The sequence below is a fragment of the Hypanus sabinus genome, chromosome 3 (assembly GCF_030144855.1).
Source record: "Hypanus sabinus isolate sHypSab1 chromosome 3, sHypSab1.hap1, whole genome shotgun sequence".
In the NCBI taxonomy this organism is placed as follows: domain Eukaryota; kingdom Metazoa; phylum Chordata; class Chondrichthyes; order Myliobatiformes; family Dasyatidae; genus Hypanus; species Hypanus sabinus.
Window position 1 is genome coordinate 34,397,803 of NC_082708.1, and position 13,527 is coordinate 34,411,329.

Here is a 13,527-nt window from a genome sequence, read left to right on the forward strand (position 1 = left end):
AAGAATTTCCATTGGATACTTGTCTGCTTGGATGTCTAGAAATCATTATCTTACAAAGTTAATCCTCTAAACTATCTGCCATTGGCACTAAAAACTGATGAGTAAGGGGCATCAAAAGTTTAAACTGAATCTGCACTCAGTGGCAAATTTATTAGGTCGGGGTGTGGAACCCGGTGTGGTCTTCTGCTGCTGTAGCCCAGCCACTTCAAGATTTGATGTGTTGTGCTTTCAGAGATGCTCTTCTGCACACCATTATTGTAACACCTGGTTACTTGAGTTACTGTCACCTTGAACCAGTCTGGCCATTCTCCTCTGACCTCTTTCATTAACAAGGTGTTTTCACTCACAGAAGTGCCACTCATTGTATTTTTTTTTGTGCATTTTTCACACCATTCTCTGTAACCTCTAGAGAACATGTGTGAAAATCCCAGGAGATCAGCAGTTTCTGAGGTACTCAAAGCACCCTCCTGGCACCAACAATCATTCCAAGGTCAAAATCACTTGGATCACATTTCTTACCCATTCTGATGTTTGGCCTGAATAACAACTGAATCTCTTGACCATATGGTTGTGCATTGAGTTGCTGCCACATGATTGAATGCTTGGATATTTGCATTAACAAGCAGGTGTGTCTAATAAAGTGGCCACTGAGTATGTTGATGTGGATCCTCAGCCAATCACCTAAGTACACTGATCAATGGATAAGGGGACTGTGAAACTTTGATCAAAGTCATTGAGCAAAACTATCTGTTTAATTTGCGTACAGCAGTCATCTTAATATTTTTGGGCTATTTTAATAGCCGTTTCTCATATCTGAAATCTGTACTCTTAGCAAGCTGCTGATGTAGACAAGTTTTGGAGAAGCATGGCAAGTGGAAAAGCAATTTTTTGATTTTCCTGTTTTTCTGCATATGTATAGCACTGAGAGTTGGTGTTTGATTTCTGCACAGATGGTTTACTCACTGTTAGTAAGCAAGATCTGGACCACTAATTTAAATGGTGAATTGCGCAAACTCATTTCAGTGTTATTTTTGATTAAAATCAACATTACTTCAGGAACTCAATAAACTTAAAAATTTTCATGGAAGGTTTTGTTTCCCTTTTAGGTGAATATTTTTCACTGTGGATGTGTCATAGCTGAAGTACGAGATTATAGGCAATCTGGTCATATGAAAGCACTTACATACCAAAGTAGGCATGTTCTACTTCGGCCCACGATGCAGGTAATAAATTGTGGCTGTTAGAAATTACATTCTCCCTTCCTTATATTCGCAATTCTTTCTTCCCATCTTAGATGGCTCATATTCTCAAGAAAAATGATGTATTGACATTCCTGTCAAGGCTATTGAATGATTGAGATTGAAGCTCTTTTTAAGAGTCCTTCTCTTTCTCTACTCACCATTCTTTAATTTGTTTTCCAGATAACTAAATTTGTTTTTGTGTCCTGAAACTCCTCAGCCTAGCAGGAAAATCATGACATTTTCTGTACTGACGTATAATTGTTTTGAACATTATACTTTTTAAAAAGCTCAAGGTTAAAATTTGTAAAATAATTTACAGCTTTGAATGTGCTTCTGAATGTAATAGCCTACCCTGTTCATCCATTCTAGTAACCTGACTTCTAATTATTATGACTTTGTATTTTTCTGTAGAGCTTAATTTGTGATGTTCATGCAATAACGAGTGACAACCACAAATGGACACAGGTAAATTGTGCAATATTAAATGGAAATATTTATTTTGTGAATCTAAAATCTATATTTCACTTCTACAGCTATTGTTTGAATTTAGTTTTGACTCAATACCAAAGCAGACGATGTCATATGATACAGTACTGGAGGTTAATCATTCCCCCAGCCCTTTCATTCTTTTCAGTCTATCAGTTAGCAGCTTTGTTGTTTTTGACTGCATTCTCCTCCAACATATCCAGCTGGGTAATACAGCACTTTTCTGGTTACTCTCAAATCTATCCAGTTGTATTAGACAGTCATCCTTGGTGCCTCATTTTCCTCCTCCTCCGCTATTTTTATGATGTTTTATGATGCAGAACCAAATTTGGCCCCTCATATTTCTCATCTCCGTCATGTTCTCAGCCACATCCTCCAAAGACAGTTCATCACTTTCTAGATGTACGCCATCACTACTTCAAACAATTTTACTGTCTCTAAACCTATAAGCTGACATCCAGTACTGGTTAAGCAGAAATTTCTTCCAATTTACTATTAAGCAAACCGAAACCATTGTCACGGGTTTCCACCACAAACACTTGCTTTGCCTCCTTTCTTCACTGTGGCAGCTCTTGTGTTTTACAGGGCTATTGTACATTTGCAGGAAACATTTGTGAACCCTTTGCAATTACCTGGTTTTCTGCATTAATTACATAAAATGTGATCTGATCTTCATCTAAGTCACAATAATAGGCAAACACAATCTGCTTAAACTAATAACACACAAACAATTGGACTTCTCCTCAATACTGAGTACACCGTTTAAACAATCACAGTCTAAGTTCAAAAAAGTATGTGAACCTCATCCCAACTGTAAAGCATCGTGGTTTGGGGCTGCTTTGCTGTCTCAGGGCCTGGACAGCTTACAGTCATTGAGGGAACAGTGAATTCAAAATTGTATCAAGACAGTTTACAGGAGAATGTCAGGGTAGCAGTCCATTATCTGAAGCTGAATAGAAGTTGGATGATGCAACAAGACAATGATCTGAAACCCAAGAGTAAAGCAATAACAGAATGATTTAAAAAGAAGTAAATTTGTGTTTTGGAATGGCCAAGTCAGAGTTCAGACCTTAACCCAATTGCGATGCTGTGGCATGACTTGAAGAGGGCTGTTCATGCAAGATATCGCAGAAGTATTGATGACCTGAAACAGTTTTGTTTGGATGAATAGTCTAAAGTTCCTCCTTGCCATTTTGGAGGTCTGATCAGCAGCTGCAGGAAATGTTTGGTGGAGGTTACTGCTGCTAAAGGAGATTCTGCCAGTTATTAAATAGAAGGGTTCTTGTACTTTTTCCAGCCTGGGCTGTGAATGATTATCAGTGTGTTCAAGAAAGGCATGAAAAGTGCAGTTTGTGTTATTAGCTTAGGGAGATTGTGTTTGTCTATTGTTGGAAGATGTAGTATTATTTCATGATGAACAGACCACATATTATGAGTAAAGCAGCAAACCAGGTAATTGCAAAAGGTTCACAAACTTTTTCTTGCAACTATGTATTATTTGAACTGAATTCAGCTTCAGACTACGTACCTTATACGTTTACAAACTTCCAATTTAATTTTGATTACTTCACATTGACACCTTCAGCTACCTTAACTCCCAAGACGTAGTGTGCCATCTCTAATCATCTTGCTCTGTGCTCCTTCCTGTTTTAAGGGATTCTCTAAAAGTTAATTTGTGTGTAGGCAATCTTGTCACTTCTACTTTTTGGAATTGCTGTATAAATAAAAATTGTCATTGTAATAGGAAAATAAATTACTGAACAATTTTAAAGGTTCTCTAGTGTTTTAAAAAGCTACAGCAAATGCATGAAACTTATAAGCCTATATGTGGCTCATTCACCTATTTGATTACCCAAAATGATGTTTACTCTGTTATTTATTTGGTTTAAAGCAATATAATTTTGCTTTTTAAAGTCAATCTTTTTCATGATGCAGGATGACAAGCTTGTCCTTGAAAGTCAGTTGGTACTCCATACAGCAGAGCCACTTTGTCTAGACCCTTCCTTCACTGTTACATGCACAACCAATAAACTTCTTTATAACAAACAAAAGATGAACACTAGACCGATGAGAAGGTGGGTGTTGGAGAAATATTGGGTAAAGTTTTGTATTGATATTCTGATTTGTTCCCAAACTGCTCCTCTGTTTCTCCTAATTAATGCCATGAAATTATTACAGCACATTTCAGGACATCCTTGTTATACCATTATTTGAACTTTGTGAGGAAGAACTTACTCTAATGAACCCTGTCAGAAATAATCAATGCTTGAGATTGAGGTTATTACCTGTTACTGTTTTGGGATCAAAGTTGTTATATACACATGTACATAAAAACTTCAAAACATACAGTGAAATGCATCATTTGGTGTCAAATCAAATTAGCAAGGATTGTGCTGGGGGTACCTGCAAGTGTCGACATGCTTCTGGTGCAATATAACATTCCTACAACTTACTAACCCTAACTGTACCTCTTTGGAATGTGGGACGAAACCAGTGTAGTCACGAGGAAAATGTATAAATTCTTTCTAGACAGCTCGGTATTCTAAAGGTTCCAGTTTCTGAACAAGCCATGGGTGTTATACTGAGCTTTATCCTGCGACCTAGAAAATAAAGAAACAAGGTGAATGAACACCAGGCATTGCATCAAGTTATACAGTATATCATAGAAACAGGCCCTTCTGCCCAACTGCTTCTTACTGACCAAGATGCCCTATCCAAGCATTTGACCCACAACCTTCTAAATCTTTCCAGTCTATGCACCTGCTCAACTGTCCTTTTGTTACACCCTTCGTGTAACAAAAAAAGTTGTCTCTGAAGTTCTCTTAAGTCTTTCAATCTTCCCCCTCTTACCTTAAATGTATGCCTTGTTCTTGACTCCCCAACATGATGGGGGGTTGGGGCTGCAGAAAGACTGAGCACATAATTTTATATGCCTCTTTAAGATAACCTCTTAGTCTCCTCTACTCTAAAGGAGTAAAGTCCTGGCCTGTCAAACTTCTCCCTATAACTCAGTCTTTGTAAATCTTTCCAATTTAATAACATACTTTCTAAAGCAAGGCAATCAAAACTGAACACAATACTCCCAAATGAAGCCTCACTAGTGCTCTGTACAACCATACTGTGACCTCCCAACTTTTATACTCAATGCCCTGATGAAGGGCATTGTGCCAGAAGCCTCCTTCAGCACAATTTCTACCCGGTACACCACTTTCAGTGAGCTGCGTACTTGTACTCTGTTCACAACACTCTCCAGAGCCCTGCTGTTCACTGGGATTTGACTGGCTCATTTCACCAAAATAAATAAATGAAACAAGGTGCAGAACATCAATTTCTACTACTTAAACAGAGCTACTTAATATCCTGTACTTAAAATGGAGGAACAAAATACTCCCCATAGCCTACTTTAATTTGGCCTCTCTTACCAAATAGAATTATGTAAAAAGTGAATTTATACTTATCTTCTGTTTTGAAACCTGTTTGCTGGTTGTTAACTTTTTGTCATATTACAAGTCCATTTTGCCTATTTTCAACAGGAATATGAAGCGATATTCCCGACCAGCATTGAACAAGCAGCAGGAGATAACCCAATGCACATCATCACCTCACCTTAAGTTGTTTGATTATTTACAAAAGAGAAAGGAAAGAAAGCCAGTGTTACCTGTTGACCTTAAAATTTCAAGAGCTGGAAATGTATGTTTTTTTTATTTATCCAACTATAAATCTTGTCAGCTATTGCTTTGAACTGGCATATAGTTTTAACACAATTTCCTCTCCTCTTATGGCAGTGTGTTGACATGTGGAAGCAGAGTCCTTGCCAGCTCACAGTGCCATCTGAAGTTGATGTAAGTCTTTAGTTCTTCACAGAATATCAGTAATATTTTATCAAAAAAATCTCAGAAATAATTGAAACCTTTTTTAGCATTAATCATTAGTAGGTTTTAAAAAAACAGCAGCCATTTGAGGCAGTGGAGAGCTTTTTCATAAACTTGTTCATTATAGATAATTGGACTGTTTTAGCATCAGTAAAATCAAAACGAGTTACTACTTTCATCTTTCCAAAGATATTATGAAAATTGTAGATCTATATTGTTATGAGTTTATCTCATTGAAGCTGTTTTAGAGCTGGTGATTCATGTTGTAAGACAACAAAAATCAAAGATATTTGATCCTGAGGTGTCAATCAATAATAGAAACACATCACTGGAAAATCAATTCTGTAGGGAGCTGCTTTGGTTATGGTTGTATACATGTTGCTTGTATTTTTTTACAATACACTTCTTTTCCTTCTTTTTCTGTATCTCCAAGCCTGAATGTGTGAAAATGCAGTGAGCAAAATAGTTCTGAATTGTCTTACTGCTTAGTCCTTGCAAACTATCAGTGACAAAAATCACTGCTTTTTGAACACAAGTACATACAATTGACACTATTTAAAAACTGTTCAGCAACAGTTTCCTGCCCTAATTAAACAATATAGTGTCCCAAATAAACAAAGGAAATTTGGCTATTTTCTCGATTTTTGTTCTTTAAGAATTGCCCCAAATAAGTGGCTGCGCTAATTAAACGGAATGGACTGTAGTGTGAAAAACTTATATTTTTGTTCATTTTAGTATCAAATTTGCACTTGTCTAGGTGGAAAAGTATGCAAAAGTGGAAAAAATGATCAGATCTGATGACTTGCAAGCAGCAATCTGGCCACCCCATGTAAGTACTACAGTTCTTTGCTTATTTCATTCAAATGCATTGTGGGATCTTTTCAAACACCAGATCTTTCCAAGTACACTTCTAACTACAGCAATTTACTTCATTGGAAAATTAGAGCATCTTGAAATTTTGCTTCAAATTTAGATATTAGATTTTTTAAGTAGGTTTTCAAAATCATTTTAAATCATCAGTTAAAAAATATTAATTCCATTTAATGGAAATGAAACTGAAATTACAAATTTGTAACCGATAAATGTTATTAAAAATATGAAATAATTATAAACATGATTGCAATTGATTACTTCAGAAGGATATATTTGATCAACATTATAGGCATCCGTTAGTCTCGAGAAACCATGGATTTGTATCAGTTGCACAGGCCTGGGCAAGGTTGAATGGGAGTCCGGCAGTTGCCCATGCTGCAAGTCTCCCCTCTCCATGCCACCGATGTTGTCCAAGTAGCTTGGCACCTGGTATCATCGCAGAACAATGTGTGCTTAAGTGCCTTGCTCAAAGACACAACACGTTGCCCTTAGCTGAGGCTCGAACTGGCGACCTTCAGATCACTAGACCAGTGCCTTAACCACTTGGCCAACATTACTGATCTGTATAATTGAATGGGACTCTAGACTCTAAATTTTGACATTTTATTTGATCTGTAAGCTTCATTTGTTCATCTAACAGAAATAGCTGCATTTTCAGGCATAAGTTTCTGTAGAATATACTGTTGCAAGAAAAAGTTTGTGAACTGTTTGCAGTTATCTAGCTTTCTGCATTAATTACTCATAAAATGTGATCTTCATCTATGTTACAATATTAGACAGACACAGTTTGCCTAAACTAATAACACATAAACAGTTGTACTTTTCATATCTTTATTGAACATATTGTTTAATCATTCACAGTCAAGGCTGGAAAAAGTATGTGAACCCTTGTGCTTAATAACTGGTTGAACCTCCATTAGTAGCAATAGCCTCTACCAAATGTTTCCTGTAGCTGCTGATCAGACTTGCACAATGGCAAGGAGGAGTTTTAGACCATTGTTTCAGAATTTTAGGATACCTTGCATGAACAGCCCTCTTCAGGTCATGCCACAGCATGTCAGTTGGGTCAAGGTGCAAACTCTGACTTGGCCATCCAAAACACAAATTTTCTTCTTTTTAAACCATTCTGTTGTCGAATTCCTTTTGTGCTTTGGATCGCTGTCTTGTTGCATCATCCAACTTCTATTGAGTTTCAGGTGGCAGACTGCTACCCTGACATTCTCCTGTAATGTGTCTTGATACAATTTTTAATTCATTGTTCCTTCAACAAGTGCAACCTATCCAGCCCCTGATGCAGCAAAGTAGGCCCAAGCCCTGATGCTCCTTCTACCATGATGAGCTGGGATGAGGTTGTGGTGTTGGTGTACATTGCTGTTTTCCCTCCAAGCATAGTGGTATGCACTTATGCCAAAAGTTCATCTTTTGTCTCATCTGTCCACAGAACATTGTCCCAGAAGTGTGGCACATCCAGGTGGTCTTTTTGCAAACTGGGGGAGATGGCAGAAACGTTTTTATTTTTTGGAGAACAGTGGTGTCCTTCCATGAACACCATTCTTGTTTGGTGTTTTTCTTATAGTGGACACGTGAACAGAGACTTTAGCAAGTTTTAGAAGTTTCTGCAGGTCTTTTGCTGTTACCCTTGAGTTTTTTTTCACCTCCTTCAGCATTGCACGTTGAACTCTTTGTGTGATATTTGCAAGACGTCCACTGCTAGGGAAAGTAGCAATAGTACTGAGTTTATTCCATTTGTAGACAATTTATCTTACTGTGGACTGATGAACAATCGGTTCTTTAGAGATAACTACTCTGTCTACACTACTGTGTACTGTTCTAAATCCTCTGTTAATATGAAAGACCTTGGCCAGTTCAGGAGAAAAGTGACTCCATCCATCATTGATATCTTTCAATTTATGGTATCAAATTTTTAAATTTTTTCAGTTTAAAACATAGAACATGGAAAACCTACAGCACAACACAGGCCCTTCGGCCCACAAGGCTGTGCCAAACATGGCCTTACCTTAGAAATTACCTAGGGTTACCCAGAGCCCTCTATTTTTCTAATCTCCATGTACCTATCCAGGACCCTATTGTATCCGCCTCCACCACCATCGCTGCCAGCTTCTTTTCAAGTGTTTAATATACTTTTAAGTAATCTAATTGGGGAAACAATTCAAGCTGCTAGATTCTGAAACAAAAACATAAATGCTGCTGGAAGAGCTCAGCCAGTCAGGCGGCATCTGAGGAAAGAGAAATCAGTCATCGTGTTAATCTGAAATAATGATCAAAGTTCAAAGTAAAACTTATTGCTAGATTACTGGTCTTGTGCATAACTCTCTCATGTTGTTTTAGTAAGATTCTATGTAGCTTTTTTTTCATTTTTTCAATTTTTTTTCTAAAAACAAACCATATTACTTGGGATTTTTTTTATTACAGTCTCACTGACCTTGGTGCAATGTTGTTCGTTGCATTAGAACTCCTACTTCTCCATTTATTTTTATTTTACAAGTGACATTTGACCTGATTTATTCTATCTTTCATTAAAGTTAAAATTAATTTGTCAATTATGCCCCTGTTTTACAAATTAAAGCCTTGCAAATTGATGCATTTCACTTTACCAATGATAATTCCTCCAAATTTCTTATGGTCTATATTAAGAAATGAACTTTTAATTTCAAAACATCAATTATTAATATAATCAGTTTTGCTTTGTGCTTTCTGTGTGCTGGCCATCTAGCTCTCCATTCTGCTGTTGGAACTGTGTTCCATGTGGTTTTTTTTCTCCCTATTGGTCTTAAAAAGTAGTGATTCATCATTATTCTTTCAGAAATCTAACATTGCTTGTGGTGCAACACTTTCTGTTAGGTTTTCAAAGTTTGCTTAGGTTGGTCAAACAAGTGAATTTTTCTCTCCTTTTGAATTCTGTGTTGACTGTTCATTATGTTTTTGGATTCTAGATGTTTCTTCCATTTTCATCTTTGGTAGGTTTCCATTATTTCTTTCATAACTGATACTTAGCTGACTGCCTCTTTTAAAAATATTAGATATGTGGCAACCTCTGACGCTGTACATTTGTACCATTGTTTTACTAAATGTATGCGACAAGGTGTCTTTTGTCTTTTAGCTCTATTAGTTCTTTGAAAATATAAGCAAGCAATCCATCCATAGCTCTGCTTTGACTTTGATTTGCTTATTAATTGTTTCTCCCCATGTTATTCCAAATACTGTTTCATCATTTCAAGATCATCTAATGTCTTGGCTTTCTAATTCATCTTACTGGTAATAAAATAGAATAAAATAAATATTTCAGAGAATTTTCTATTCTTGATAAGGTTTATATCATTTCAGTCTCTCAATGGCCTTTTTCCACACTGAATTATCTTTCTCTTGATTTTGGAATAATTAATATGGAAAGCTATGTTAGGGGTCGTTTTTTTCCCCCGGAGACTTAAAGAAAAGACTTCTAAAATTATTATCAAATTAATACTGCAGGTGTTTCTTTTATAGCATTATCATATTTGGAAGGATATACTGTGCTAACTAGATATTATGACAGTTATGATCTAATTACTTTTCTGCAAGTTCTCACTGAGTATAATAGATAATTAAGTTTGCTAAGCAAGAAGAGTTAGGAATTTGGCCTTAATACTGGGATAAGTGTACTGTAATGTTTATTTTGGATTTAATTTGCTAAGTTACTGTACTATAAGTGTTTAGTGGTTAAACTTGTTTATCTAGCATATTAACTGGGAACAAGTTTGAGCTAGAAAAAGCTTGAGTGACTGACTTCAAATGTGATTTTTTTCCCCTCCCATGTAGATATTGAAGTGCTAGTTAAAATAGTATAATAAAGCTTTTAAAAATGAAAAAAAAATACACATTCATTACATTCAAGGGGTTAGATTATTAAGACTTCTATCTTATTTTTAAGTGTAGATACTTAAGTTTTTGCCTTGAGAACTCTGAGCTGCTGTGCATCAATTTAATGAGCTCATTATGCTTTGAACATCCCAACCAAATGTTTGAGTGCTTTTAGTTACTGTACATATTGTTTCTGGTGCCCCCAAACAGTATGTTTAAGAATGCCAGTGATAATCATCTATAAGCAGAAAGAATTAGTGAAGAAGTGTGTGACTGTTAAGGGAGTAATGGAGAATTTGCGTGCTCTTATAATGATGGTAATTTAGAACAGCAGCAAAGTTTACTCCACTAACCCTTCTCACATGGGAAGTTGATATGCTGGAGTAACACAGAAATTAAATGGATTTAATTGCTTTTAAATCGGCTTAATGATATTAAGATACCACAAAAGGAGATTTAGAAATTATGAAGCATATTTTAAGAAGTAAGCTCTCAAGGATAATAAACATTGTATTACAACTTGTAACCAGTTTATGAATAGCAAGATAAACATGGTTATGTGTATCTCTGGACAAATGGTATTGTTGTGGATACTTGAATTGTTGTGATTCTGGAATTATTTTGCATTATAAAGTCTGTGCAGTATGACTGGCTTCAAGCTTGTATAACGTTGGGTCAAGTGTCATTTTTGGAAGGATAGCCATTCCTGTGGAGTAGAGTTGTGGAAAGTGGAGAGATTAAACAAGGTAACAGTTAAAATGCAAGCAAATGACTCAACAGTAAGAGAAATCTGCAATGAGTAATGGTAGATTAATTGGGTGGCTGTTCTAAAGACACAGTGGAATCATGATCAAAATATGATTTTTTTTGAAAGAAATGTTTTTCTCAGTTGCTCCCTAAATGTGTTTCTTTTCAGTAAGCCAATGAATATAGAAATATTTATCAAAATCGTGAAAATAAAGTACTATAGATATCTAATATGAGGTTAAGGAAACATTTGGTAAAAGAGAGATACAATAGATTGCAAATACTGGAATCTGAAGCAAAAGTCATACTGCTAAGGGAACTCAGCAGGTCCAGCAGCATTTTTGAGAGAGAGGAAAAGGAATTGTTTGGTGTTTTGGGTCAAGACTGTGCAACAGGACCAAAAATGGAGAGAGAACGTATCTCCTTTTAAACTTGCAGGGTTTCTACTTCCCACACTGATTTAAACTTGCCATATCCCATTTCTGACACTCCCTATTCAATCACAACTACTCACTATTTACTGTACAGGTAGTCCCTGAGTTACGAACATCCGACGTACAGACAACTCGTACTTAAGAATCGAGGCAGGAGAACGCTGTCCACCATTTTAAGTCATTGTGACACCATCTGCCATTTTAAGTCACGACTGTGTTGAGTGTTTAACTTTGTATTTGGCTTAAATTTTTCTTAGTAAGATTCACTTTAAATGCCCTGCCCCCCCCCCACCATTCCGGTTGGCTGTTGGCGCATTGAGATCAGCACTGGGCTCAAGAACAGAGGTTTCCAAGTTCGATTCGGTGACAGACGGCTCCCGTGCCAAGGTGATGTCGAGTTCGCAACTCGACTTTGTAAAAAAAATTGCCACCTCCAGTTTAAATTCCCACGTGGAATATTGTGGATGATCAAATACCCAAACCCACACAGCCCCCACTTGTCCCTTTTAACCTGTCTCAATGCGGTGGTCCTTGGGACCCAGCGGACCTTGGGAGCCAGTGGAGCTCGGGACCCGCCGCCCATAGTGTTTCTGTTCCGTTGACGGGAAGCGATCGCGATTGAAAATGAAGTGGAAATAATAATAATAATAATGGAGTGTTGTGTACAGTTCTGGTCACCGAATTATAGGAAAAATATCAACAAAATAGAGAGTACAGAGAAGATTTACTAGAATGTTACCTGGGTTTCAGCACCTAAGTTATAGGGAAAGGTTGAACAAGTTAGGTCTTTATTCTTTGGAGCGTAGAAGGTTGAAGGGGGACTTGATAGAGGTATTTAAAATAATGAGGGGGTAGATTGAGTTGACGTGGATAGGCTTTTTCCATTGAGAGCAGGGGAGATTCAAACGAGAACATGATTTGAGAGTTAGGGGGCAAAAGTTTAAGGGTAACACGAGGGGGGAATTTCTTTAATCAGAGAGTGGTAGCTGCGTAGAATGAGCTTCCAGTAGAAGTGGTAGAGGCAGGTTCAATTTTGTCATTTAAAGTAAAATTGGATAGGTATATGGACAGGAAAGGAATGGTGTGCTATGGGCTGAGTGCAGGTCGGTGGGACTAGGTGAGAGTAAGCATCAGCACAGACTAGAAGGGCTGAGATGGCCTGTTTCCGTGCTGTAATTGTTATATGGTTAATAAAGTGTTTGGAAAAAGGTGAATCGATCATTGGAAAAGTGTTAGGCTACAGTTGGTCAATGATCAGAACAATTTTAAAGGATTAAGGATAAAGTGAGAATAATGGAGCATGTGCAAGGCCCTGCTCTGATGAAAGCTGTAATTATTAATGAGCAACGCAGTGGTTTAGTTATTGGAATGCATAGGTTTCTTAAGTGTTTTATATGCATAGAAAGGTAAAATATATACTATATACTAAGTCAAACGTTTGACTAACTGACGCTAAATAATACTGTATGTACTTGTTCCGACTTGCATACAAATCCGACTTAAAGACGGACTCAGGAATGGAACACGTACGTAATCTGGAGACTGCCTGTACTTTCTTTACACATTCATCAGGTTAACTGGAAAGTTTGTTATACTTTTGTGTAACATTTAAGAATAAAATGAGTTAAGCTGATTGGGGGTATTAATAGGAATAGAATCCATTGCCCATAAACTCTGCCAGTCTGCTACCGCCAAAGACCCAAGAGTGTTGAACCTCTGGCATTTTACTGTTTTAGATGTTGGTAGAAGTACAAGAGATTTACTGGTAAAACTAGTAAATTTATCTGATTTTAAAAATCTATTTAATGAAGTCATTGAGATTTTATGTATAATTATTGAATTCTTTCAGGAAACAAATGATGAGTATGTTTTTGAATGGGAAGGGACAGATCAAGCTCATGCATCCAAATTAACGATTTACCAATCACCAGATGACCCCCTGTTTTATGGTAAGATACAAATGATGAAGGACTCCAAACCAGAGGAAGAGAACAAACATGTGGTTACTCACATCCC

At 36.8% G+C, this 13,527-nt stretch overlaps 1 protein-coding gene across 9 annotated transcripts in view; it reads left to right on the plus strand.

Annotated features, from left to right (window-relative positions):
- The window catches only part of supt20 (SPT20 homolog, SAGA complex component), a 63,709-nt gene that overhangs the window by 18,070 nt on the left and 32,112 nt on the right, over positions 1-13,527 (plus strand). For all 9 annotated transcript variants that reach the window (XR_009511113.1, XR_009511114.1, XR_009511115.1 and 6 more), the window contains exons 8-14: positions 1,107-1,223; positions 1,653-1,706; positions 3,663-3,802; positions 5,261-5,417; positions 5,513-5,569; positions 6,357-6,428; positions 13,361-13,527. Coding sequence is in view for 6 of the 9 variants with exons in the window: in XM_059964058.1 (XP_059820041.1) it covers positions 1,107-1,223; positions 1,653-1,706; positions 3,663-3,802; positions 5,261-5,417; positions 5,513-5,569; positions 6,357-6,428; positions 13,361-13,527 (764 nt within the window). In the remaining 3 variants the exon portion in view is untranslated. The remainder of the gene's footprint in view (positions 1-1,106; positions 1,224-1,652; positions 1,707-3,662; positions 3,803-5,260; positions 5,418-5,512; positions 5,570-6,356; positions 6,429-13,360) is intronic.